The sequence below is a fragment of the Macrobrachium nipponense genome, chromosome 5 (assembly GCF_015104395.2).
Source record: "Macrobrachium nipponense isolate FS-2020 chromosome 5, ASM1510439v2, whole genome shotgun sequence".
In the NCBI taxonomy this organism is placed as follows: Eukaryota; Metazoa; Arthropoda; class Malacostraca; order Decapoda; family Palaemonidae; genus Macrobrachium; species Macrobrachium nipponense.
Window position 1 is genome coordinate 79,568,894 of NC_061107.1, and position 26,496 is coordinate 79,595,389.

General features: G+C 42.4%; 1 protein-coding gene across 3 annotated transcripts; it reads right to left on the minus strand.

Annotated features, from left to right (window-relative positions):
* On the minus strand, positions 1-25,046 carry LOC135215452 (zinc finger protein ZFP2-like). Of its 3 annotated transcripts, none has more exons than XM_064250131.1 (4): positions 24,894-25,046; positions 21,172-21,229; positions 4,958-5,101; positions 1-3,570 (listed from the first exon to the last, which is right to left on the minus strand). In XM_064250131.1, exon 4 carries the CDS (start codon positions 3,513-3,515, stop codon positions 1,716-1,718), a length of 1,800 nt encoding a protein of 599 aa, XP_064106201.1. In that variant the 5' UTR covers positions 3,516-3,570; positions 4,958-5,101; positions 21,172-21,229; positions 24,894-25,046; the 3' UTR covers positions 1-1,715. The 3 variants fall into 3 exon arrangements, with proteins under 3 accessions (XP_064106201.1, XP_064106202.1, XP_064106203.1); XM_064250132.1 differs by lacking the exon at positions 24,894-25,046 and adding an exon at positions 24,777-24,796; XM_064250133.1 differs by lacking the exon at positions 21,172-21,229.
* Positions 25,047-26,496: the final 1,450 nt, after the last annotated feature.

A 26,496-nucleotide genomic window follows, 5' to 3' on the forward strand; every position in this document is an offset into this window, starting at 1 on the left:
GCATATTAATATTTATTAAATAAAAAATTGGGAAACTCCCTGAAAAAATATTTCTTAACAAAAGCACTAAGCATCAAACCAGACTGAAGTTCAAAGAAAATATGACCATTTTATAAAGGACTACAGCATACAAAACAATTTGTGTTTAGCTCTGTAAATCAAGTACACAAATATACATATACATATATAAAAAGTCTTTTAATTTAAACTGCGGACTCCTGGTTCAACAATTTGGTTGTAATATTCAACAATTTAAAATTGTAATAAATTACAAAAGTTTTGGTTCAACTTCCAATAAATGTTGTATAAAAGTGAAGAGAAAAACTCTTCTCTAAATATGCAATCTTAAAGCTCCTGGTTTGGCATCATCTCAGAAGGAAGTCCATTAACACTTGGTGTCAAAGTGTGGTTCAGATGCCTTTTTAACATCTCTTTCTGTAATAATTAAGTCTACTCCAAATATTGCTAATTCCAATTCCTGATCAGTCTAAGGGAACAAATAAGATTCAACAACAGCAACAATGAAAATTATTTTACCAAATTAAACATGCACATTCTTCTCTTTGCATTTGAAGGACCAGTCTGAGCTGCATATTATTTTATGAACTTCTTAAAACAAAAGTAATTAAATATGAGCACACTAAATACAAGAAAAGATCTCGAAAAAAATATTAAAAAGCTTCATTTGAGTGTACAGTATAACTAAACAACTAGTTACCCATATGTCATTAAATGTTCAAAATCCTAAATATAAAATTCATTTTAGTCACCAATAAAAAAAAAGTCACTGTGCTTCTTGACAGCAACTCGAGAGTCAAATCAAGACTGAGGCAAGCAGTTGACACTGTGATTCACTGCCTTTTCTTTTATCTTTTTCCAATTTCTAAATGAGAACCACTAAATAAATTAGATTGTCCTTCATCCAAAATAGTAAGCAATGCCCTCTTCTCTTAAGTCAAGTTCCTTCTTTCGTTTTGAATTTCCAAATGAAGACCATCAAAATTAAATGAGGTTCAATGCAAGGTATTACATACATATTTACCTTCAAAGGAACAGAATATGCAATATATTAGATTGAAAAATGTATTTTTTTTACTTTCCTTGTAATTATGAACCTCTGAACACAGTCTGTATTTAATATGCACATGCAGAATATAAAAGACTACACAAAGCTGTGCTTTTGATACTTAAGACCAAATTTAATATTGCTCTAAAATGCATCTTACCACACTTCCTTTAATTAACTATAAAGTGCTGAAAAATTCTGTTAATTTATATAGAAAGTCTAGTACTGTACATGTACAATGCAATTCACTCTATAAAGCCTTGCATATACTAAATGATGAAAGGTGCAAAATATCTTATACACATACAGTGGTACCTGTACTTTACACACTAATGCAAAAATTACAAGAACTTGTGTAATTTAATTGATAAAGTATGCATTTTATTGTGCTACAGTATTTACAGTTTATGTAATCAACTACAATGTTAAGTGAATGTAAATATATTAATCTGATGATAGTGAAATACTAACAGTATGTACATCTAAATACTGTATTCAATAAAACTTGAACATAAATTTCATTATTGAATGTGCATATCCACAAGCTATTTACAACGTTACTCAGCTACACAGGCAGAGTAGCTCCTCGGAGAAGACAAACTCTACCCACAATTCTCATTAACACATGCATGTAACAAAATCTGTAGTTTTAATTGTTATCCTCAACTGGCATCATTTCTTCTTTTATGCAGAGATCTGACGGTGCAAAATTATTTGGATTTTGGACATTGAGGATTTCCGAGTCTACTCTAGAAAAGGTAGGATAATTTGCATTTTCAGGATTATTTGTATTCCACTTTGGCATGTTTCCAGACCCAGTAGCTTCATTTTTTGATGATATACTGTTCTTCATGGAATCTGAAGTTCCAGATGCTTGATTACCCGAGTTCTCATTCTGATTCTGGTTCACAAGGAAAGCCAAGGCTGGAGTAACAATGGAAGAGTTGATGCTATCCACTACATCAGCAAACTGTGTATCTTGAAGACTCTGGTTTGAAGCTAGTGTTGTGATATTGTGCTCCTTTTTCAAGTGTTCTTTGAGCATCTGAGAATATGTGAAACTCTTAGAACATAATGTGCAAACATAAGGACGCTCTCCTGTATGTATTCTAGTATGACGACGCAGATCAGAGTTTTTGGCAAATCGCTTACCACAAGTGTCACATTGCACATTCTTCTCCCCAGTATGAACCATAGTATGCTTCTTCAGCTTCCCACTTTCAGTGAAAGCAGCATCACATACTACACATACGTACGGACGCTCCCCTGTATGGAGACGCGTGTGCCTTGTAAGGTCGCTCTTCTTAATAAATGCTTTACCACATTCACAGCAAACAAAGTTTCTCTCTCCTGAATGCGTCTTCCTATGATTAGTCATATCACTCTTCTTGATGAATGTTTTGCCACAGTCTTGACACTCAAAGGGTCTTTCACCAGTGTGATGTCGTGTATGTACAATCAACTTTGACTTCTCTATGAAACCTGTTCCACACAAATTGCACACAAAAGGTCGGTCTCCTGTATGAATCATAAGGTGACGTTTTAAATCGCTACTTTTAGTAAACGATTTCTCACAATATTTGCACTCAAAGGGTCTGCCAAGATAAGGCCGATCGCCCGTATATAACCCAAGTTTAGCTTTTTCTCCTGTATTACCAGCCATCTGTCGTCTATTGATATTCTGAACTACAACACCAGTTTGTTTAGTTTCACTGCTATTTGGGACACTTTTGTTGAACTCAGTCAGGTCGAATATTCTCTCATCCAAATAAGGTGCTTCAATAGGGAACTGAAGTTTTAAATCTCCTGTGTCAGCTGCTCCTTTGTCCTCATGAGAAGCCATTCCAAGAATATGATCATCAATGTAAACAGATGCTTCTTCACTTTTTCCTAGAGATTCATGAGGTTTAACATCACAATTTTGATCCAGATCAGTACATCCCAGACCTCTCTTACCTTCAACATAAAGAGGTGAGTCTCTAGATAATAAAAAATGACTAACACTATTGTTCAAATGACAGTGTTTGTCATCATCCAATAAATGAAAAGTTTTTTCTCTTTCTTCTGAGAGGGACTGGTTGTGAAAGGGAGAATCTTCAATGTCACTGTTCAAAGATACACCTGTGTCTTTTTCAGAAATTGTGCACTCCAAAGTTTGATCAAGTATCTGATGATCTACAAGCAAACGTTCTTTGTCGTGAACTTTCATGTGCCGATTAAGATCACTACTGCGACAAAACGCTTTGTCACACACCGAACACTCAAAAGGTTTACGGCCAGTATGGTCTCTTCCAACATGTATAATAAGTCTATTATTATCAGTAAAGCCTAAACCACATATTTCACACATGAAAGGATGCTCGCCAGTATGAAGTTTGTTATGTCGGCGAAGGTCATAATATTTCGGGAATGTCTTATTACATTCTTTACAGACGTAGACCTTCTCCATGTTAATCTGTTCCCACCTTGAAAAATGGTGTTTCCCACACCTCACCAGGCTCTACCTGCAATGATAAAATTACACAAATTCAAACATTTTAAACTAGTAACATACAATTTTAAAGGTAAACTATAGCACTTTTACATGCTTAACAAATTAAAAACATGCTCTTATAATTTCAATATTTCCGGATGCAAATCTTTCATAGCTTATATATTTTCAATTCCTCACTTATATATGTCTTCAATATGACAAAATTTTAGTATACATGCACTATTTTTAACAAATATGTCACTTCTGGGAAGGACACCATAGCCTACATTTTGGTGACAAAGTTCATGCTATATGTAAGAAGGGAAAAAACTAGGATGCCCTGCAATGGGTTTTGCAGATAATGGCAAATCACTAACAGAAACAGGTATATCTGATCTAGATATCTATTGGTCTGGCTGCTTTATCAGCACCTTTTTTCATTAAGTGCTTACATGTGCAGGAATCTTGCAAATCTCAAATTCTATGTCACTCATACAATTTGTGGCATGAAAACTTTTAAATTTGATGAACACCAGGATTTTGAGAAGTTTGAGGGGTTTCTAAAGCATTCTTGGAGTCTGAAAATATGACATGATATAGCAGTTAAATGAACTTGGATATTTATGATTTTGAACTAGTGAATGAAGAATCATGATCAGTTTATTTGTTCATTATGAATTATTCAAAGAACTAGTCTATAATCTTGTGATAATTTTTATGACCGTTAAAAGGGTTAACAAATATGCAACTTATCATAAGATTAATCTCTGTATCTACTGCATTTTATATAGAATCATGAAGTAGTTCACCTTTTAATAATTCTTTATGTTCTTAGGTTACTAATAATTTTGATTCTGACAGATTTTAAAATTTGACTTGATATTTTTGCTACCCTGAGATGGGATGAATTTTCCCACAATAATTATTTTATTATTATGCTATTATTACAGTCAGAAGCATCCACATTAGACTCCCCAAGATACGTTTTTTACAGCTTTCTTTCATGTAAAAGTACTTCCTTTTCACAGACCAGCTTGTTCATCTCAATGGACTTCATTAATTTCTTACTCCATCTTACTGAGAAAGATCATACTGAAAATTTTAACTTCTCTTACAATAATGTGAGTTTCCTTTGCATTTCACATCAATTATGGTTTTGTTTAGCCTGTGGTGTGCACAAGTAAAAATACAAAATTTTCTCCAACAGTTTTTCTACAAGAAGTAAAGTTCTCCTATACTTGCTGTTTTTCTATGAAGTAGGTAAAATTTTAATCCACTGACAACCGTAGCAACTGAGAGTGAATCAGTAGCTTATATTCTATGCAGATAAAATGTCTGTATGTCCAGCGCAAGTTGCAATAATTCAATAAACCATACAAAAGTAATACATATCAGAGAGAGAGAGAGAGAGTACTTACCTGCGTAGATAAATATTAACACTAAAATGCCTTCCATGGGAATTAGTGTTGTTTTCACTTTCCCAAATATTGAAAAAAAGAGCAACAGCTCTATTCCAAGGGGAGGAAAACTGAAGTAAATTCTTCATAAACCATTGCTGGCATCTGTAAAAGAAATCGGAGTTCCATTAACAGAAGTCCTCACACATTTCCAATAAGCTTTTTCTCTAAAACACTTCTTGCATTACTACAGTAGCCAACTACATACAAGCCATGCAGCATAAATTGAGATCATATTCTTTGGTTTTTTCTTCCTGCAAGACTTGGCCGTTCTTAGCACATATTTCCAAAAACATAAGGAAAGAGTTAATTGATTGATGTAATTTTATATTTAAGAAAAATGCTAAGAGTATCAATGCCACACATATATTACTGAACTTGCTAATGTAATTCATACATAAAAAAATTGTTCATGCTCCAAGCATTTACATCTGTCAATATTACTTAAAAAATGATATTGTTATGATACAATAAAGTTTTATACATACTTACCTGGCGAATTATAATATTAGCTATTGAGTCCGTCGCGCCGACAGAATTTCGAATTTCGCGCACACGCTACAGGTAGGTCAGGTGATCCACCGCGCCGCCGCTGGGTGGCGGGAATAGGAACCCATTCCCGTTTTCCATCAGATTTTTTCTACACCATCTGTCTCTTGAGGGGAGGCTGGGTGGGTAGTTTAATTGTATATATCTGCCAGGTAAGTATGTATAAAACTTTATTGTATCATAACAATATCATTTTTATACATTCAACTTACCTGTCAGATATATACATAGCTGATTCACACCATTGGAGGAGGGTAAAGACAGCTAATAACTGATTTAACAGGAAAACACAACAATCGTTGTAGGTATTAATAACATAAAACCTTGGTTCCTACCTGTTTAGACTGAAGACTTCATGGTTAATGCCCAGGAGTCTGCTTAGTCTCAAGAGCCTCAGCGAGATATTGATCTATTGCTAAGAGTTCTTGTAGGTCTGCCAAAGGGGTCTTATCCACTTACTTGGCCGATCCTATAAGGGCTATGTCAAAGGGTTTCAATCCACTTATATGACAAGAACCTTTTTCTAAGGAGCACAATCCCGATCCTGATCACCCTTAACCTAACCAAATGTTGTATCTAAGATTGCAAGAAGTCATCCCCGGACTCCTTGCAAACAAAAAAACCAAAAAAATCAATCACAATATTTTACACCTAATTCTTTATGAAAAATAAATAAAAATAAAAAATAAACAAATATAGGCTAATTTCATTTGTACTACCTCGCTTGTAAGACCTATGCCCATTCTCATACTGTCAGAAGCACCAAAAGCCGCCTGTGCTAGCCCAAGCACTCTTGTCAGCAGAAAATCCTGATACTGTCTTAAAAGGAGAGGTCCCTGTACGAATTTAGACAATGTCTTTAATCCTACTCCGTTTAAAAGGCACATTTCTAGTTCCTCACTAGCAAGGGCTATGGCCGCCTGTGCGACACCAAGCACTTTTACCAATAGTAACAAAAACTGCCTCAAATAGTGGAGATCTCCGTAATCAAAGACACCGTTTTTATCCAAGCCTATCCTGTAGTAAACTCAAAGTTCCTTACCTAAACAAGCCGTGGCCGCCTGTGCAACAACTAGCCGTCAGGTAAGAAAGTTAGAGCCCATCCCACCAGTATGGTATGGAAGTATTAGACTTTTCATAAAAGTTTAAGGATCGGTATGTGTCCTCAGTCCCAGCACTGTATCCGCAGACACAAAAGGACCTAGAGAGAAGCACTTATCGTAGGTAATTTTAACATCTCTAAGATAGTGGGATGCAAATACCGAGTTGCATCTCCAATAGGTCGCATAATAATGTCTTTCATGGACATATTCTTTTGGAATGATAATGATGTTGCCACTGCTCTTACCTCATGAGCTTTAACTCGTAATATTTAAAGGAATCCTCTGCACAATCGCTATGAGCTTCCATAATCACACTTCTAATAAAATACGCTAGCGCATTCTTGGACATTGGTCTTTTCGTGTCCCGAACTGCGCACCATAGACTCTGTTTACATGCCTTCAACTCTTCTTTCTTTTTAAGATAGAACCTAAGAGCTCTAACCGGGCATAAAGTTCTTTCAATTTCGTCTCCCATTAAGTTTGAAAGACTTTTCACCTCAAAACTCCTTGGCCATGGTTTCGAAGGGTTCTCATTTTTTTGCTAAATACAGAGTTTGAAAAGAACAGATGGCTGCGTCTTTCTTAAAACCCACCCGAGAATCTAGGGCATGGATTTCACTTATTCTCTTAGCCGTCGCTAAGGCTATGAGAAACACACACTTTCTCGTCCAATCCCTGAACGAGGCACGGTCGGGAGGTTCAAATTTTTTCCGATGTAAGGAATTTGAGCACAACATCCAGATTCCAACTTGGCGGAGTAGAGGATATAGATTTTGACGTCTCGAACGATCTTATGAGATCGTGCAAATCTCTATCCTCTGCCAAGTTTAAGCCTCTATTTCTAAATAACGCTGAGAGCATACTTCGGTATCCCTTTATTGTAGCTACGGACAGATTGGATTCCTCTCTCAGGAATAACAGAAAATCTGCTATATTGGTCACAGAGGTATCGGAGGAGGACAGCTTATTCTTCCTACACCATCTTCTAAATACATCCCACTTCGATTGATAGACCCGGATAGTTGACGATCTCCGGGCTCTAGCAATTGCTTTCGAAGCCTTGCTTGAAAAGCCTCTCGCTCTGACCAAACTTTCGATAGTCGAAAGGCAGTCAGAGCGAGAGCGGGGAGGTTTTGATGGAACCTCTTGAAGTGTCGAGAGATCTATCTGTTTGGAAGAGATCTTGGATAGTCTACTGTCCATTCCTGTACCTCTGTGAACCAATCTTGGGATGGCCAAAACGGGGCGATGAGAGTTAATCTCGTCCCTGTTGATGCTACGAACTTCTTCATCACTACTCCTAGCAACTTGAATGGAGGGAAAGCGGTAAGCGTCGAGTCCCGACCACTCCAGTAGCATGGCATCCACCGCTATCGCTCTCGGGTCTTCTACTAAGGAGCAGAAGTTCTCTATCCTCTTTGACAGGAACGTCGCAAACAAATCTATCTACGGCCTCCCCCACAGGTTCCACAGACTTTGGCAGACTTGCTCGTGCAGAGTCCACTCCGTGGGGAGAACTTGTTTCGTCCTGCTGAGCCTGTCTGCTCTGATATTTCTTTCCCCTTTCACAAATCTGGTCAGGAGGGTAATATTCCTCTCCTCCGTCCATGACAACAGATCCTTCGTTATCTCGAATAGGGAAAACGAGTGCGCCCCCCGTTTTTTTTATATAAGCCAACGCGTAGTGTTGTCTGCGTTGACTTGAATCACTTGATTTCTTACTTCCTGACTCGAAGAATTTTAATGCCAGAAACACTGCATAATAGTTTCTCTTTGGCATTTATATGCCAATCTCTTTGTTCTTTCTTCATTTGCCAGAGACTTCTCTTGCCCCTAGAGTCTCTCCCCATCCCGTTTCTGAAGCGTCTGAGAACAAGATTTGGTTTGGGTTCCGAACCTCTAGGGACACTCCCTTGTTCTCTTTGAGTGGGAGCAGCCACCACTTTAGGTGTTTCTTCACCTCTAATGTTACCGGAAACGTGTCAGACCAGATGGCCCTTCTTCCAAGTCCAAGATCTCTTTAGGAAGAATTGTAGAGGCCTTAGATGAAGTCTTCCTAGGGATACAAATTGTTCCAGGGAAGAAAGAGTCCCTAGAAGGCTCAGCCACTCCCTGGCTGAACTCCTGTCTTTCTTTAGGAAGGATGTAACTTTCTGAATCCCCCGAAGAATCCTTTCTTGGGACGGAAAAACCCGAAAATCGCGAGAATTCATCTGAATCCCCAAATAGACTATGTCCTGACTGGGGGTCATCTGCGATTTCTCGAGATTCACGAGAAGTCCTAATTCCTTTGTCAATTCTAATGTTTTCTTCAGATCCTCCAAACATTGTTCCTGGGATTTTGCTCTTATCAGCCAATCGTCTAGGTACAGAGAGACGCTTATGCCTTCCAGGTGTAGCCATCTGGCTACGTTCCGCATCAGGTACGTAAATACCTGTGGAGCCGTGGAGAGGCCGAAGCACAAGGCCCTGAACTGGTAGACTTTCCCTTGAATCACAAACCTGAGATACTTCTTTGATGACGGGTGAATAGGAACGTGGAAATATGCATCCTGCAGGTCTAGAGAGACCATCCAGTCTCCTCTTCGCAGGGCTGAAAGTACCGAGGCAGAAGTCTCCATCGAGAACTTTTTCTTTTCCACATATTTGTTCAGAATGCTCATGTCCAAGACTGGCCTCCATCCCCCACCCCCGGATGCCTTTGGAACTAAAAACAGGCGGTTGTAAAACCCCGGAGAGGAAGGATCCTGAACCTCTTCTATTGCCTCTTTGTCCTTCATTCCTATCACCATCTGAAGAAGTGTCTCCCTCAGAACAGGGTCCTTGTACTTCGCCGACAGTTCCTTTGGGGAATTCGACAAAGGTGGTCTGTCCTGAAAAGGTATAATGTAACCTTTCCCCAAGACTGCTAGCGTCCAAGGGTCGGCTTCCCTTATCTTCCATTCCCCTACGAAGTTTAGGAGCCTGGCCCCTACAGATGTTTGGAGGACCTTGCTGCTACTTTGATTTCTTGAAAGATCTAAAGGAGGACCTTCCTCGCTTTTCTGCTGTCTTCCTTTTCGTTGGAGGACGAGAGGTGGAACCTCTCCGAAAGGGCACTACCGGAGTACGAGTAGTCTTCTTCGCTACTGGTACTGTTGGTCTTGATTTCTTGGAGGATTGTACTAATAAGTCTTGGGTTGCCTTTTCAGCCAAGAGACTTTGAAATCTCCTTCACCAAGTGCGAAGGGAAAAGGTGATCCAAGAGAGGAGCGTATAACAGGGCTGACCTTTGTGAAGGAGAAACCGCTTTGGTTAGAAATGAACCAAATAATGATCTCTTCTTCACTACTCCTGCTCCAAATAGAGATGACAATTCTCCCGATCCATCCTGAACCGCCTTATCCATACAGGATAAAATGCAATGTAAAACTTCAGGTTCTAAAACATCTGGTTCATTTGCCCACCTTCTTGGCCAGCACTCCAAGGGACCAATCCAAGAAGTTTAAAAACTTCTAGTACATGGAAAAGTCCCTTGAGGTGTTGATCCAATTCTGACATGCTCCAATATGCTTTAGCTGTATTCAAAGCATGTCTTCTCGATGCTTCAACCAAGCTTGGAAAAAATCCCGCCTCCCGCGGAAGATGGAAGCATAAGCCCCATCGCTTCCTCTGTCCTGTACCATATTCCCCTCCTACCTCCGAGCTTACATGGAGGAGTGCAAAAAACTGTCTTCTGAGCTTACCTTCTTCACCTTCATCCAATTATTTAAAGATTGAATAGCCTTCTTCATTGATATGGCTGGTTTCATTTTTAAATACGAAGACGATTTAGCAACCTTCGTACTGGAGAACAGAGATCTCGGGGAAGGAGGAGCTGCAGGGCTTAGAGAGTCTCCAAATTCTTGTAGGAGAAGAGAGGCTAACACTTTGTAGTTAGATACCCCCTCATTGTTCGGGGTTTCTTCCTCCGACACCTCATCCAACTCCATCCTAGAAGGAGAGCGAGCTCTTTTATTAGATTCTTTGTCCGTAGACATATTCCCTATAGGAGAAATACTCCTAGAAGGAGAGAGACTGACAGATCTAGAAGTTCTCCCTTTCTTATCCACCAAAACATCCTGAGACATGGAGGTTGAAACCGTAACCTTCGATGTACCAGGTTGCTTCCTTACATTAGGGTTTCTACTTGTAGGAGACTCGCTAATCCGAAGACATTACATGAAAAGATCTTCTATTACCCTTAACAACTTACTCGCTCTTGCCGCTCTTTCATGATCAGCTGGCGCCTTGCCTGACTGGCGCTTCGCGCTTGGTATGAATCTTCTCGCCGCGGTCGGCGCCTCACGCTCGGCTAGCGCTTCGCGCCTCGCTGGCTCCTCTTGCGCGGCTGGCGCCTCGCGCTCGACTCGCGCTTCACGCCTGGTTGGTGCTTCGCGGCAGTCCATCGCGTCGCGTCTGGCTGGCGCTTCGCGCCTGTATGTCTCTCCGCGGCCGCCTGGCGCCTGGCTAGCGCTTCTCGGCAGTCTGGCGCATCGCGCCTGGCTGGCTCTTCGCGCCTGGCTGGCGCTTCTCGTCTGGCTGGCGCTACGCTCCTGGATGGCGCCTCGCGCCTGATTGTCTCTTCCTGCTTGTAGGAATTCTCACGCGCGGCTGGCTCCTCGCGCCTGGCTAGCTTCTCGCGCCTAGTCGTCTCCTGCGATATCGGATAGGGCCTGGTTGCCGCGTCGCGCTGATTGGAGCCTCGCGCTTACGTCGTTAGCTTTGAGGCTGACTGGCGCTCAGCGCCTGGCTGGCGCTTCGCACTCGGCTGACGCTTCACGCCTGGCTGGCGCCTCGCGCCCCGAACTCGCGGGTCTGTGAAAAATAGACCCTTCATCCGAAGAAGAATCTTCTTTTCTGGGAGGTTGATAGTAAGGGTTTTTTGACTTCTTCACAGGAAGATTAACATCCTTTCTTCTTGGAGGATCTCTCGAAAGAACCCCGACTAGAGAAGCAATAGACTCTTGCATATCTTTTAATATCTTCGTCGTGTTTCTTCTCTCTGGTCTAAACGAGAGGAAGGAGAGCCTTCTTTCTCCATTCCCCACAACTTATCGGGAGAAGCCAAAACCTTTGCTTTCTTATTCTCTGTCGGGGAGTCCTCCGAAAAATGTTCCGGACTCGAGTTTATACCCGATTCTTCCCACATCCTCTTCAAGGGACGAGAACGATCCGCTGATCTCCATCCTCTTTTAGGTGAGGAATTCTCCGATGACGAAAACATTCACGTAGAACGCTTTTTCTAATGCGTTCTCTGGCAGTCTGTGACGTTACAGATTCTGCCGAAGAGAGTCTGACTGGTGGGGATCCCTCCATAACCTCCGTAAGGCTTTTCGACATTCCTTCTCCTCTGGGCTTGGGAGCTTGAAAGAGGTCTAGGCCTGGGAGCGTTGTGAAGCCAATCAGACGCCTCCTCCACTTCACTGGGGAAATTCACATCACTTTCCACAGCACTACTTTGCTTACCTTCTATGGCAGCCATTTACGCTCCATTTCATAAGCGCAGCTTTAAGGCTTGCTATCTCCGAAGCAGAGTCCATAGGATCTGCATTCGGAAGAAGAACCTGAAATATTACAAGGAGCGTTCATAATGTTAGAGGAGGGTACAATATTACTCACCAAACCACTTGAAGATTGAGAGCTAGGCTTGGTTTTGGAAGATGACTTCCTTAACCGGTCTTTCTCTAATTTCCTTAAATAAGAAGTTAGAGACTTCCACCCTTCAGCACTCAAACTCTCACATTCATGACAAGTGTTATCCATCGAGCATTCATACTTCCTGCATCTTTTACATACAGTGTGAGGATCAACCGAAGCTTTCGGCATTCTCACCTTGCACCCTTCATTCACACACATTCTCACCACACTTCCAGAATCAGACATCATGATGAAAATTCCAAGCCAAAATCCAAATAACGATCCACAAAAGCGTATGCCAGTACAACGATCCAAATACGTCACCAAAGGGTCCAAAACGATGATCAATTGTATCCAAAAACGAAATCCAGCCGGAGATACCAACAACGATGTTGCCAGTTCATTGGCCGACAGAAAAAATTCTGATGGAAACGGGAATTGGGTTCCTATTCCCTCCCGGCCCTCCCAGCGGCGGCGCGGTGGATCACCTGACCTACCTGTAGCGTGTGCGCGAAATTCGAAATTCTGTCGGCGCGACGGAGTCAATAGCTATGTATATATCTGACAGGTAAGTTGAATGTATAAAAAAAATCAAATAAAATGAACAATGGATTATATGACATGAAAATGAAGCCTCTTCAACTAAAGGTGTCTGGCTCGATTTGAAAACATTATCTAAAAAATTCTGCATGGAGGATGATTTTCCTTCCAACCCTGGCATCCAATAGTGGAATCTTATTCCCAAGTACCAAAGACTAAGACCTTTAACTGGGGAGACCTGCAAAATCAAATTAAGTCATTGAACTTGTGTATCATAGCTGTTCAACCAATTGTAGGTTAACATAGGACCATTTCCTAATCAGCATGTCATAATAATATATTCACCAGGGAGAGATTACTTGATAATTTCCAGAATTTTCTGGACTTCCCAATGAGAGCTTCCAGTTATCGTTTATTTCTATTTCAATATAATAGAACGCATCCAAAAATGTAAGGTACACGGATAAATTCTCTCTATGCAGAAATACTAACCAGGCTGTCTGCCTTGGTACTGTCAAGGAAATCATGATTGTGATGCATGTGTCAAGCCTCAATTTCAATATCAAATAATACAAAGCTGAAAGGATGTTACTCTCCCATGATGTTCCCTCTCTAGATTAATTGGGTAAAATGACTAAATAACTTTAGAAGTTCTAAACTCTGTTTGGGGATGAATTATGTACTATAGTACTATGAAAACCAAGATACAATATTTGTCAAACAACAGTGTAAACAATTAAGACATAGAAGACTACTATAAACACCAAATCTATTGTATTTTAAAGTTTACGTTTAATGTCATTCAAGTTGGAAAAAGAATACTGTATATTGAATAAATATATGGGGTCTTCTATGGTTTTTCCAATAAATTATGCTAATGATTAATGAAATGCCTTGGTCCACATGACATGATGTATACAGTCATTTAAGGGCTAAAGTCCATTTACTTTAGGGCAAGAACTATGGTAATTGCTGTTAATCAGGCTGGCCATCAAATCCCAACATTCTACAGACTACGACATTGTTGAGAAGAGGAGCAAAAATGCTGAAATGTTACAAGCAATAATAGGGGAAGGAATTCCAACAAGTCACAATCAGAATATAAACTTATAATGAAAATAACTAAGGAACTGTGGCCGGAATATGTAGGAGCAATAAAACCAGGCTTTTCTGTCTTGCTATGAATATACAATGCAACAAAATAGAAAATAAAGGTGACACTTGAATTTTAAGAACAAAATTTGCTATATTGCAATCTACTTTTCATAAAGAGATTATGCATGTAAAACTCACAGCCTTTAGAATCTTCCATACAGTATTTGGTATATCCTCAGTTTTTATTTCTCTTGGATATTACTTCCAATATTGCTTATAGCTAAGGACTGAAATAACAGGATAATAATACTTAAGGAAAAATGGCCTGGAAGCATATCATCTTGGTACTCTATCATGATCCACAAACATGGAGTTGGTACTTTTCCTTAAGTTGTCTTATTATCAAGACTGGTTCTGTTGCAAACTGGCAGGTACAGTACGTAACTGCTTTAAAATGTGTTCTCAGCTTTTCCTTGAACACCTTCTCTATCATTATCACAGCATGCTCAAGCATTGCTATTCCACTAAAATTTCAACAATGCAATTATTAAAAAGTAATTTTGTCGAAAAATTATTTTTTCCTATATACAAACCTAGGTTGTCTAACAAAAGGATATCCGCGGGAACGCGCCGCCGCTACCGCATACAAAGAGTTCAAACTTGAATCGCTGTACCTGGGTCTGGGGTAACTGCGCGGGGTGAGCCCGGGCCAGCTTGGGTAGGTCATTGTGATACCATTCTTTGAGCCGTTAGAATACTTAGTCTAAACAGACACACTCTTCAAAAGGGGGGCCATAACTCAATGAGGGGTGGATGAGGAGGGCCATTAATCTGTTAGACAACCTAGGTTTGTATATAGGAAAAAAATAATTTTTCGACAAAATTACTTTTGTTCCGACTAAGTACAAACCGTCGGTTGTCTAACAAAAGGAGACTCGAACTGAGGATGGGAAGGTGAGTGACCTGAATGTACCCTTTGAAGAGCCGCCAATAACTTCACACGACCTGATGTTAACCCAGACCCCCTACTCCTCATGACACTTTACACGGTAAGGATTCAATAGGGGAGAACCCAAGGGGCTCCGGCTGTTGTCCTAACCTATGGTACTAATACTCACTCAGAGAGCTGTTCCTGAAGGATTCTTAGCCATCATTCTACTCTCCAGGTAAGTCAGTAGTGGCCAAGTCGTGTCATGGACAGTACAGTCATACGTAAGATATTACCATGGAAAAACTCACTCATACCCTTACATTCGGCCAGACTTAGGCGGGAATTGCTGGGAGTGTGTGTGTGTGTATTTCCAAATTGAGGTACGCAGTGCGGGTGACCAACGCCTAGAGGATCTCTTGGGCTGCGACAATGGGGCCCAGAGAGAACACTTCTAGAGATTTGAACGTAACTTCTCGTAGGTAGAAGGAGGTGAAGGTGGTTTGACTCTTCCAGGTGCCTGCTCTCAATACCTGACCCACTGAGAGGTTCTTCCTGAAGAGCATAGAGGAGCCTATGCCCCTAACTTCGTGAGCCCTCACCTTTGGCATTGGTACTTCCTTGTTTTCGTAGGCCCTTCTTATAACCTGTCTGATCCAGAAGGAGATGGTATTCTTAGCCACCTCTTTCGGATGCTTGCCCGTCGGCCACGAACAGCCGTTTGAATAGCCAGGTCTGAACTGTCGTCCTCTTGAGGTAGGCTTTCATGGCTCTGACCGGGCATAGAATCAGTTCCTCTTTGTCAAAGCCGGTAAAATCCCCACAAGGAAGGAATGGTAAAAGAGGAAAACATCTCCTCTGGCTTGTATGGGTCTTGAGTCTTGGCTACAAAGCCAGGGACAAACGAGAACCCCAATCTCCCTCCTCCAACGCCTGGTGTGTGACACTTCGTAGGACAGCGCGTGTAGTTCGCTGACCCTCTTCGAAGATGCCAGGGCTAAGAGGAAAAGGGTCTTCAAGGTGAGGTTCTTCAAGGAAGCTGAATGTAAGGGCTCATAGGGAGGACCTCTCAAGGATTCCAGGACTAAGGCTACATCCCAGTGGGGAGTCCGTAGCTCTCTCGGGGGACAGGTCTTCCTAAAGTGCTTGAAGAGCAACAAAATTTCTGGAGATGCAGCGAGGTCCATGCCTTTCAACGCGAATACTTGATTTAAAGCCGCTCTATAACCCTCCACTGCCGATATGGATAGTCGTTTATCCTTCCTGAGGTGGTGGAAAAAACTCGCTAGTTGAGGGATGGTGGCCTCGTCTGGGGCAATGCCTTTATCTTGACACCAATCTTGAAAAACCGTCGCCACTTTCCCTGGTACAATCTGCCTGAGGAAGGTTTCACAGGATTGGCCATGGCCTCAGCTAACTGCCTGGAAAAACCTCTATCGCGGAGGATTTTGATGACAGTCTGAACCCGTGTAAGCGGAGGGCCGACGGATTTGGGTGTAGGCATCCGTTGTTGGGTTTGGGCGAGGAGATCTATTCTGTCTGGTAGGCTTACTGGGTCCCCTAACTGAAGATCCAGCACTTCTGGGAACCAGGGGCTTCCGGCCACCAAGGAGCTACTAAGGTTACTCGCAGGTTCTGCGAGTAGCGAATCTTCTGAAGGATCTTCTGGAGGAGGGGGAAAGGCGGAAAGGCGTAAGCGTCCAGGTTCTTCCAATCTTGCAGGAGGGCATCCTCCCCCGCTGCCTGCGGGTCTGGGAGTGGGGAGAAGAACACTGGCAGTTTTCTGTTCCATGCGGTGGCAAAGAGGTCTATCGACGGAGAGCCCCACCTCTTTATCAGGCCATCTGCTACTTCTTGATGGAGGGACCACTCTGTGTTGATTATCTGTCCCCTCCTGCTCAGATGGTCCGCCCAAACATTTTTCTTGCCTGGAATATATCTTGCCTTGAGGGTGATGTCCATTTCCTCTGCTAACTCCTGGATTTGTACTGCCAGGCGACAGAGATCCAGTGAGACTGTGCCCCCCTGTTTGTTTAGATATGCCACCACCGTGGAGTTGTCTGACATTAGGCCCACCGTTTTCCCTTGGAGTTGAGACAGGAAGTGCTGAAGGGAGAGGAAGACTGCCTTCAATTCCAAGACATTGATGTGAGATGCTTTCTCTTCTTCCGACCACAGGCCGCTCACTTCTTCCTCCGTCAGGTGCGCCCCCCACCACCCTTCTTTTGATGCATCCGTGAAGAGAAGAATCTCTGGGGTTCTCGGACTGAGAGAGATGCCCCCTTGGAGGTGGGAAGGCACCATCCACCACTCCAGGACTTCCTTACTTCTTGGAGAGAAGAATTTTGCTGTTGGGGTCCCCTTCCTGAGGAGACCATTGTTTCTTGAACAGCCACTGAAGCGGCCTCATACGCCTTCTGCTGTGAGGCACTAGTCTCTCTATTGAGGCCATGTGTCCTAAGATGGACTGCAGAGTTTTGCCGTGGGGAGGGCTGGGTCCCCAAAGCTCTCCGCACTTGAGATACTAGGCCGGAGACCCTGTTCTCCGAGGGGAAGGCCTTCTTCATGAGGGATGAATCTAGTGTCATTCCTAGGTTACACCATCCTTTGTCTGGGCGAGTGAAATCCGACTTGTCGACATTCACCACCACTCCCAGTTCCTGAACGAATGACAAAACTAGCTGAAGGTGCTCCGCACACTGCGCAGCCGTCTCGGGCTAAGATGAGCCAATCGTCCAGGTAGCGGAGGAGACGGATGCCTCTTGCATGTGCCCAAACTGACACTATCTTGAAGACCCTGGTGAACCCACCTGTGGGGGCTGTGGCGAGGCCGAAGCACAGGCAGGTGAACTGCAGAGTCTTTCCCTTGCTGACAATCCTGAGGAATTTTCTGGAGGAGGGGTAGGGGTGAACAGGGACTTGGAAGTAGGCATCTTGAAGGTCTATTGAGGCCATGAAGTCTCCCTCCCTGACACAAGCTCGAACGGAGTCTGCCGTTTCCATCCGAAACTTTGTCAGAGAAAGGAACTTGTTGAGGGGTGAAAGGTCTATGACCGGCCTCCAACCCCCTGTTGCCTTTTCTACCAGGAAGAGTCTGGAGTAGAACCCTGGACCTGGATCCTGAACCTCTTCCAACGCCCCCTTTCTGAAGTAGCTTGGATATTTCCTCCTCCAGGGCCCGTCCGCGGTCCGAGTCCGGTCGATAGGAAGGGACTTGGATGGGGGTAGGGGATAGAGTGGGTGTAGACTGGAACGGGAAAGACGGTAGCCTGACTTGATAACCTGCAGGGTCCAATCTTCCGCTCCTGCTTGCTGCCACACTTGCCAATTGGCAGCCAAGCAACCCCTACCTTCCGCTGACGGGCAGGATCTGGCCTAGAATTTCTTGCGGGGACCTCCCTCTCTTCTGTTGCCCCTTCTGCTTCCGCTCCTTTGATGGAAAGGGACGAGTCTTCTTCGTCCCTATGGAACTTGTCCTTCGACACAGAGTAAGGTTTCTTCTCCTCTCGCCTACGCACGGGAAAAGCCGGTCTCTGCGCTTCTCTTACCTGTTGGCTAATCTGTGGTGCTGGCCATGGTTGCGGAATTGGAGAGAGCCCTAGATTGGAGAGATCGCTCCTTCTTCTCCGCTGCCTTGCGAACTTCTTCCGCAGGAATAAGTTCTTTCTGGAACAGCGGGTTTTTCCGTAAGTCCGGGAGGAGGTCTCTCACCACTGGCGATTTGGCCTCCTTGAAGGCATTCTCTCTCCTTTCACCTCCATATTAGCCCACAGGACCGCTAAGTTGTCTGCTTGGTGCGAGAGTGTCTTGATCCCACACTGCATGAAGGAAGACAAGTTCTGCTGCTGCTGAGGCTGGAGCTCGGGTAAGAACTGCGGAAGTGCTGCCAGTAGACGTTCCATCCACGAATTCGTAGCGAGGGCCAGAGCTAGAGCGCGAATGAGTCCTTCGGTTTCTGAGGGAGAGAGCAAGAGGTGCTTTTTCTGAAGGGCGTCCAGACTGACATCTAAGAGATCTGCAAGGTCCCTGGAATATGCAGACTCCTTAGTTTGTCACCTGTTGGCCTATAATACCTGCTGGCCCCCTGAGCAGGGATAGGAAGCCACCTCTGTTTCTCAGATACCCTAGTTGTGAAGTCGTGGCTTTCTCGGACGCTCTAAGCCATGGCTAGCCTAACCTGGTTGCTCCAGGGGAGGCTGACCGAGGGGGGGCTGTGAATTCTTCAGGTTGAGCACCTTATGCACCTCTGACTGAAACTCCTGGTTCAGTTCCTCAGTTTCTGTTAGGCCATTGGCGCTTCTAATCAACGACAGAATCTGGTTGAATGATAAGGGCTCGGGCTCCGCAGGTGAGCTAGTCTGACTGCCGTCCGAATCGGGGTCAGAATCGGGCTCCCCCTCGGAGCATGAATCGGGCTCGGAATCAGAGTCAGAACTGTCACCCAAATCTGGAAACAGTTCCTCTGACTTCTTTTCCAAAAGGCAACTTCTTCCTGGCTTCTTCCATCCTACGGGCAGACTCCTCTAGACTGGTGTTCTTCTTCTCCACTTGCTGGGAAACCTCTTTTTGGAGCTTAAGTAGTCCTCCACCGCCTGTTTGACCAGGTTCGCAATGTCCAGTGCGGGAGTGAGGACCTGGGCCCCCACTGTGTACCTAGGCTAACTGATGGAGGTGGTGCGGAGTACTAGGCTCATGCCTAGGCCTAGCTTTTTCGGGCATCAACGCTGGCACTGGTCTCTCAGCGCGACCTAGGCCTTGCGGCATCGAAAGGTCTCCATTGATGCTCCTCCTCCGAGCGTTGTGCTGGCTGGCTTCTTGCGTCGGGTTGCCGCAACTTCTGGAGGGGAGGGGGCCTCCGGCTCCTGCGAGTTGGGTCCCGTTCCGGGCTCCTTAGCACTGTCCTCAGGATGGGAGGGTGAGGCATCAGGTCCGTCACCGGATCCCTCCTGGGGCTGGACTGATTGTGTGGCCCGAGAGGAACAGGGGTTACCTTGGCACCCGGCTGTGTCTCGGTACTGCTATGGTCATACCTAGATAGTTCGGCCTTTAGGCTAGGCGGGAACAAGCTCTCGGTTGAAGACCCCTTCTTGTTACGCTTCGAGGCAGGACATGGATCCCAGCCCCTAGGGTAGCTTCTTTCCTCTTACCTGCTTTCCTAGCCCCCGACGACGAAGGTTTCTTTAGCCTAAGTTTCTTGGGAAGGACACTAGGCTCACTAACTAGGTCGCCCCCCGTTAATAAGGAGGAAGGATTACTAGGCCTATGTTCTCCAATTGGGCACTATCCCCTCACACACGGTCTTAGGCCCCACAGTAGTCGGCCTAGGCCTAGGCTTATCGGCATCAACATTAGCGTCACTGAAAACACTCTCATGCGCCTCATAATAGAGCCTCCACTGATCATTATTCCACTGCGCACAGGTTGAACACGATGCATCAGAGGGAACATCAAAACCCCCTACAAGCAATACACCACAGATGAGGATCCGAGGTTGGCGAAGGCAAAGCATGTACCGCAACGCATGCCATCGGAAACACACACACAAATCCTCCCCGAAAAACCCACCATAGATCCGCCTTCCATACTTACAGGGAAGTTAGGATGCTAGGTAATACTAAAGGATAAATAAAAGGATAGGAAAAGGGCACTGGGGAAGCACTCAAGCACAGGATGTCAAAGATATATCACGATAAAGAAAGACTACAGTCGGCGGTCATGCGTTGTTTATCTCAAGTCGGGTCAAGGCGGAAGGAGTAGGTGTTGACACGACGGCTACCGCGAAAAGAATGGTATCACAATGACCTACCCAAGCTGGCCCGGGCTCACCCCGCGCAGTTACCCCAGACCCAGGTACAGCGATTCAAGTTTGAACTCTTTGTATGCGGTAGCGGCGGCGCGTTCCCGCGGATATCCTTTTGTTAGACAACCGACGGTTTGTACTTAGTCGGAACAAAGCATATTTTCTCCTCTTTCTGTAGTCAGAATTTTATATATAATATTCTGGTGAATTCATGGATGACCAACTTCTCTGCTGCCTATTTTAAATTACCAATTACTTTTGGTGGTCTCTGGGCTTTTCTGTTTTTCATCTCCATGAAAACACTCTTTCAGCTACTGTACTATTTGGTACACTACAACATTTTAAGTAATTTGCTATGAAAGATATGCTAGATAGAATAATAGAGGGAGCAAACAAGAAACTGTAATGCTCGAGGTAATTTACCTCCGTCAAGCTATAGTAATGGGGGTCATCTACATACATTACAAACTTAACATAAATTTAAAAACAAAATTGAAATTACCATTAGGCTACCACTGGTCCAGTGGCCAGGATAAACTATCTTAAGATGATAATCATTCCTGCAAATAAAAAAAAATGATCATAATTCTTGTTTTATTAATACGTACAGTATACAACTCATATAACATTCTGCAACCAATTTCATGGATCATTACTTACTTGTGAATCTACACCTATTCTAGTTCAAATTTCTCTGCTTAAGCTACATCTCTGAAAGTATTTAGTACTACTGTGTGTTCTGTACCAACGGTCAAATCCTCAATATTATGACACTGCTCAGATAAAATCCTGTTTCTTCAAATTCTGGCTATCCTCAGTTAACTGGCACAGATCATTCACTTTTTGTCACTCAGTTACTAAACAGTAATCTATAACACTCCATTCATGTGTTACCATGACTACACATGAATCCATCAAAGATCAGAACACTTCTCATTTATCATCTAATAAGAGTGCTACAATACGTATGCCTAAAAAATATTTATGGAACCACAATCCAAGGCATTTAAATTTCTATCCACAATCAGTTCTAGCTGCTACTCTACTGCTTCCACATCCAAAACTTTATAACTCAAAATTTACACAATGTTAAGTATCTTGTCTCTTCTGTCTTGTAAAACTGATACTCTTTATAAAACAATTTGGAGTATTATTCTATCATTCAACATTACCAACATAGTCAAGCTAACCACAACCTTATAATTACTGAACTTCCAGTCTCTCAAGATGATATTACCTAACAGTAAAAGCAGGTCAGCATGTCATACGTGTAGCTCACGTACCTCATTGTAGAGTCAAAAAGTCCGACAGAGCATAACAACTAATGAATGAGGTTTTCCATTAATTAAGAACTGTCAAAAATTTTACCTGAAACCATCACTTTCTGAATTAGGCTATGATTACATCAAGGAAGTAGTAACACGTAGGTGATTTGCGGGTCTCAGGTGAACTACATTATAGAAAATACAGAGTACCAAGGTAAAATACCAAATGGCCAGCCTCTACCATAGCGTGACCACTTTCCCGAAAATCGGAAATTTATGGTCTTAATTTGTGACTTGGGGAAAACACCCTACGAGAGGAAAGTAGAGGTCTCAAGGTATTGCTTCGACTAATGTCTACCCTGGGTTACAGGATGTGTTAAAGTACTTTTTCGGGAAGGTGGTCACACTACGGTAGAGGCCCGCCATTTGGTATTTTATCCTAACATGTATGGAAATGATAGAATTGGAGACGGACTTCTTTTTATGTCACCTATGAGATATCAATCTCACAATATTGACACTTTCTTTTTTCGGATGATCATGAATTGGTCTTGACCCAAAAATCGCTGATACTTATCATTATTGCCAATCGCCAAACAGCACCAAGATAAGGCTGCACAAGTTCCGGTTTGCTCAAACATAACACCTTGAAAACAGGTAATGTTACCACCTGTAGCTATAGTGGTTGGTGTCTTGGAATTCTACTTGGATGTAAAGAGTTTGTGCCTTCCCCAAGGGCATTGAAAAATCACTGGCTCTATACTCTATCACAGTCATTTGCTGCCATAGCTTGGGGTCCACGAAGGGGAGTTGGCAGAACCTGGCTGATGTTTGCGTGAGCAACTTAGGGGGTGGAGAACTGAAATCAAGCAACTTTAATTTTTAACTGTATGAATTGGATATTGGTATGGCAGCCGTATCAAGCAACTTTAATTTTTAACTGTACGAATTGGATATTGGTATGGCAGCCGTATCCTGTGATAGATATTGGTATGGCTGCGAATTGCGCATGCACGAACCCTTGTTTACAGCCTTAGGCATATCAGTGACAGCAAGAAAATGAAGGCCTTGCAATGAACCCTGTAATAATACATCAGTTTTTGCTGAAAAACAGATGTTTTCAGGTTTCAACAAGCTGAAAAAGCCAATAGACGTCTATGAAGAGACAAACTTCCAGAAATTGTATATCTATAGGTCACGAACAATCGAATTGACCCTGAAAAGAGGTCCGAAGAGGAGATTCAAAAGATTTGAAGCTTAGCTCGTAAGGTAGTGCAGCAGTCAGTAGTGCGTCCAATATGGGAAACATGCTGTTAATATAGACCTGATTTGGATGATTACTTACGACTGATTAGGCCGTTTACCAGAGGATCAACTTTGGTAGTTTTTCTTACTACCAAGAATATAGCAGTGCACGATTTCTGTGTACTTCAAGTCTTCTTTGAATCTCCTCTTCGGAGCTCTTTTCAGGACCGATTCGATCGTTCGTGACCTACGGATATACAATTTCTGGAATTTTGACTCTTATGGACGTCTATTGCTTTTTTCAGCTCGTTGAAACCTGAAAACATCAGTTTTTCTGCAAAAACTGATGTATTATTACACAGTTCAGACGAGATTCAAAGAAGATTTGAAGTACACAGATAGATTAGTTTTATTTTCCATGCATATAGTAAAAATCTAAGTATGTTTAAGTATTACTGGGATTTTTTATATTTTCATTTGCTGTCAAAATGTTGTGGTGCTTTGTTGATGACAGTAAAGAGTTTCACTTTGACATTTAGAATTGAACATGTTCAGCAAAACAATTCAGTTGGACTATTATTACTACTGTCGCTGATCTTCTAGTGCCGTACCTATAGCTCTTAGCAACAGTGTGCGGCAACTGCGGCATGATTAGCAAACTGCCGTACCTACAGCAAGTCAATAGCACAATATGGCACCACTGACAGAATCTGATGTATATACCCCCACTACACTGTTATTTGTACAGCAGGAAGTCTGAAATTGATGCATATGCAATTCACTGCCGTACCAATATCCTAGGGATACGGCTGCCTTACCAATATCCTGTGCCTTAACAGTATGTGTCCAGATAGTTAATCTCGTCTTGTCATGGTTGGAAGACAGAACAGGACTGGTTAACCACCAGCTTTGTTTTTCAGTCTAAATAGCTAGTATGGTTAAAACAAGACCAATTAGAATAAAATGTCAATAATGCACTAGGGCTGATACCTTAATACGTAAAATACCTAGTTGAGCTTGCCCTTTACCAATTACTTTAATATTAGGCTATACTATTACGTAGCCTATTTTAGCCTATAGCTAGCTAGGCTAGTAGGCTACTTGTCAAAAGTGTTCCATGAAGCTTTACCCAAATCACATAAAATATCAGTGTTTTGAGTTTCAATGGGCCACTTTTTAACCTTTATGCCCAATCTTACAACACGTTATGAACAAAATAGTAGGTAGTAGTAGTAGGTAGGTATTTCCATTTCAGCTATGCTAACCTAAGTCGTAATTAGCTAGGTAGTGCCTTATTACTGCCTAGGATGAAAGGTATGACTAGCCACTCGGGCTGGCAGCCAATGCCAAACATGCAACGATAAACTACACTGGGCGAACTGTCATGAGTGGATATTAGGCTAGGTAGCTAGCTACTAGCCTATTCTACGGTCATGGAGCATTACGACTGGGGAATAACAGACGATGGAGAAGTGTTATAAAATTCTATGTTACTCAAAGACATCTTCACACTAGGAGCAGCAAATGGGGGGTTTCTGTTTGTCAACAAATGCCTGTCAACAATAAGAATGGCAGTAAAAATGAGCCCCTTTTATACCGGTTGTAAATTGTCAATGAAGGCAGGTGATCGGGAGGGGGTCCTTCCCTATTAATTTGGCTGCTCTACGTTTATCTACGGGTTAGGAGACCGAGCAAATGAAACGAGGAGGCTTACCAATATGACACACATGACAACGGTTGCAAATACAATTTTGCATTTGCTTGCAATGATGGTCAGCTTTTCAGTCATGTAAGCTGTTGTTGTTTTAACAATGGACCAGAAAAACAGTACGCGTCCGAACACGCCCGCTGCCACGTTCGTTTATCTCTACTTTTGTTCTCGTAATATTTCGCTCAAAATCATCCAGAATGACCGAATGAAAGTCAAATATATATTCAAAATGCCCAATAGAGTAATTTCAAGGTAGCCGAACTTCTATTTTACCTTGAAAGAGTAGTTACGGGAAATTAACTTTATATTACAAAGAATGGGCAGTTTTCTGCTTTCGCCTTATCATATCCATGTAAGCCTTCATAGAAAACGGAATTTAATACTTCATGAAGAGTAATAAATTATTGTGACATATTCATCAGTTTATCACGTTCACTTGAAGTGACTAAACATTCGTTTTGGTACCCAATGTAATACATAAATTCTTAGTAAAATACAAGAAGTGGCTGTATGGTTTTATAATCTATTGACGCTGATTATCATTTCATAGCATGATAAACAAGATAATAATCTCATGGATGTGACAATAGTACGCTTCAATCAATACCGCTGCAAATCATTTCGCTCTTTTGATATTAGGCCATCATAGAGATGACTTTTCAATTATCTAGCATAATAAAGATAATTCGTAAATTACATTTTTGGTAATTATGCACGAAAATCTGAACTCTCATTAGGATTACCTTGCTGTATAAAATTACCCCTATATACATGCTGCCACATTGATTGTTAGTAAGTAAAATTTCTGGCTGATAAAAGCTGAAAAAAAAACTATAAAAAGTGGTGCACTGAGACAAAACTGTAACTCTGACAGACGATTAAAAGATGAAATGAAATAGCATTATTTATCAATTCATATATAAAAAAAAGTTTCCCAAATAGATTATGCCATTCCTTCAGCACTACTCTTGGAGATGAACTTTAATACGAGACAAGATTTTTGTTTTCAGTAACTGTCAAGATGACAGTATAAATATACACGTTTCAGGTCATGTTCGACCGTTATTGATTTTTTTCTTTTGTCGGTGTCAGGTGCATCACATGACCTATATCCTTTTGAGAAAATTCCCTTCTCCATTCAACGTACCATGTTGTCATGAAGCCAGTTCTTCGACTGAATAAAAAAAAAAAATGACTGAATGCAAAAATATCGATCTCTACTATTTTATTTCTTAAATTGTTATGATTTTTTAGAGTAAAGGCCTGAAATTAGGAATTTTAAGACAGGTACTCTTAAGGGTGAGCAGTTAATAGTGCATGAATAGTGGTAACTGGCAAAGGGAACTACTCCAAAGACATTCCACTGAATCTCAGAAACATAATGCCTGGTGAAATGCATCACATTTTGTGTGTGTGTGTGCCCTATTTGATATGATATCCAGGATACCAAATTACATTTTCTAAACACCACTGGATACCATTTGAGGATTTCACCAAGCTGAATTTTATAAAGTCGTCTGCTCATAGCTTCCATCATCCCGTGGAGTTGCTGCCAGAAATGCCACACCCCGATGGGTCAGATGAATACATAAAGGACTTGATGATA

Coding starts and splice junctions, on each gene's coding strand:
- LOC135215452 (XM_064250133.1), bottom strand. CDS start 3,515: ATGGAGAAGGTCTACGTCTGTAAAGAATGTAATAAGACATTCCCGAAA.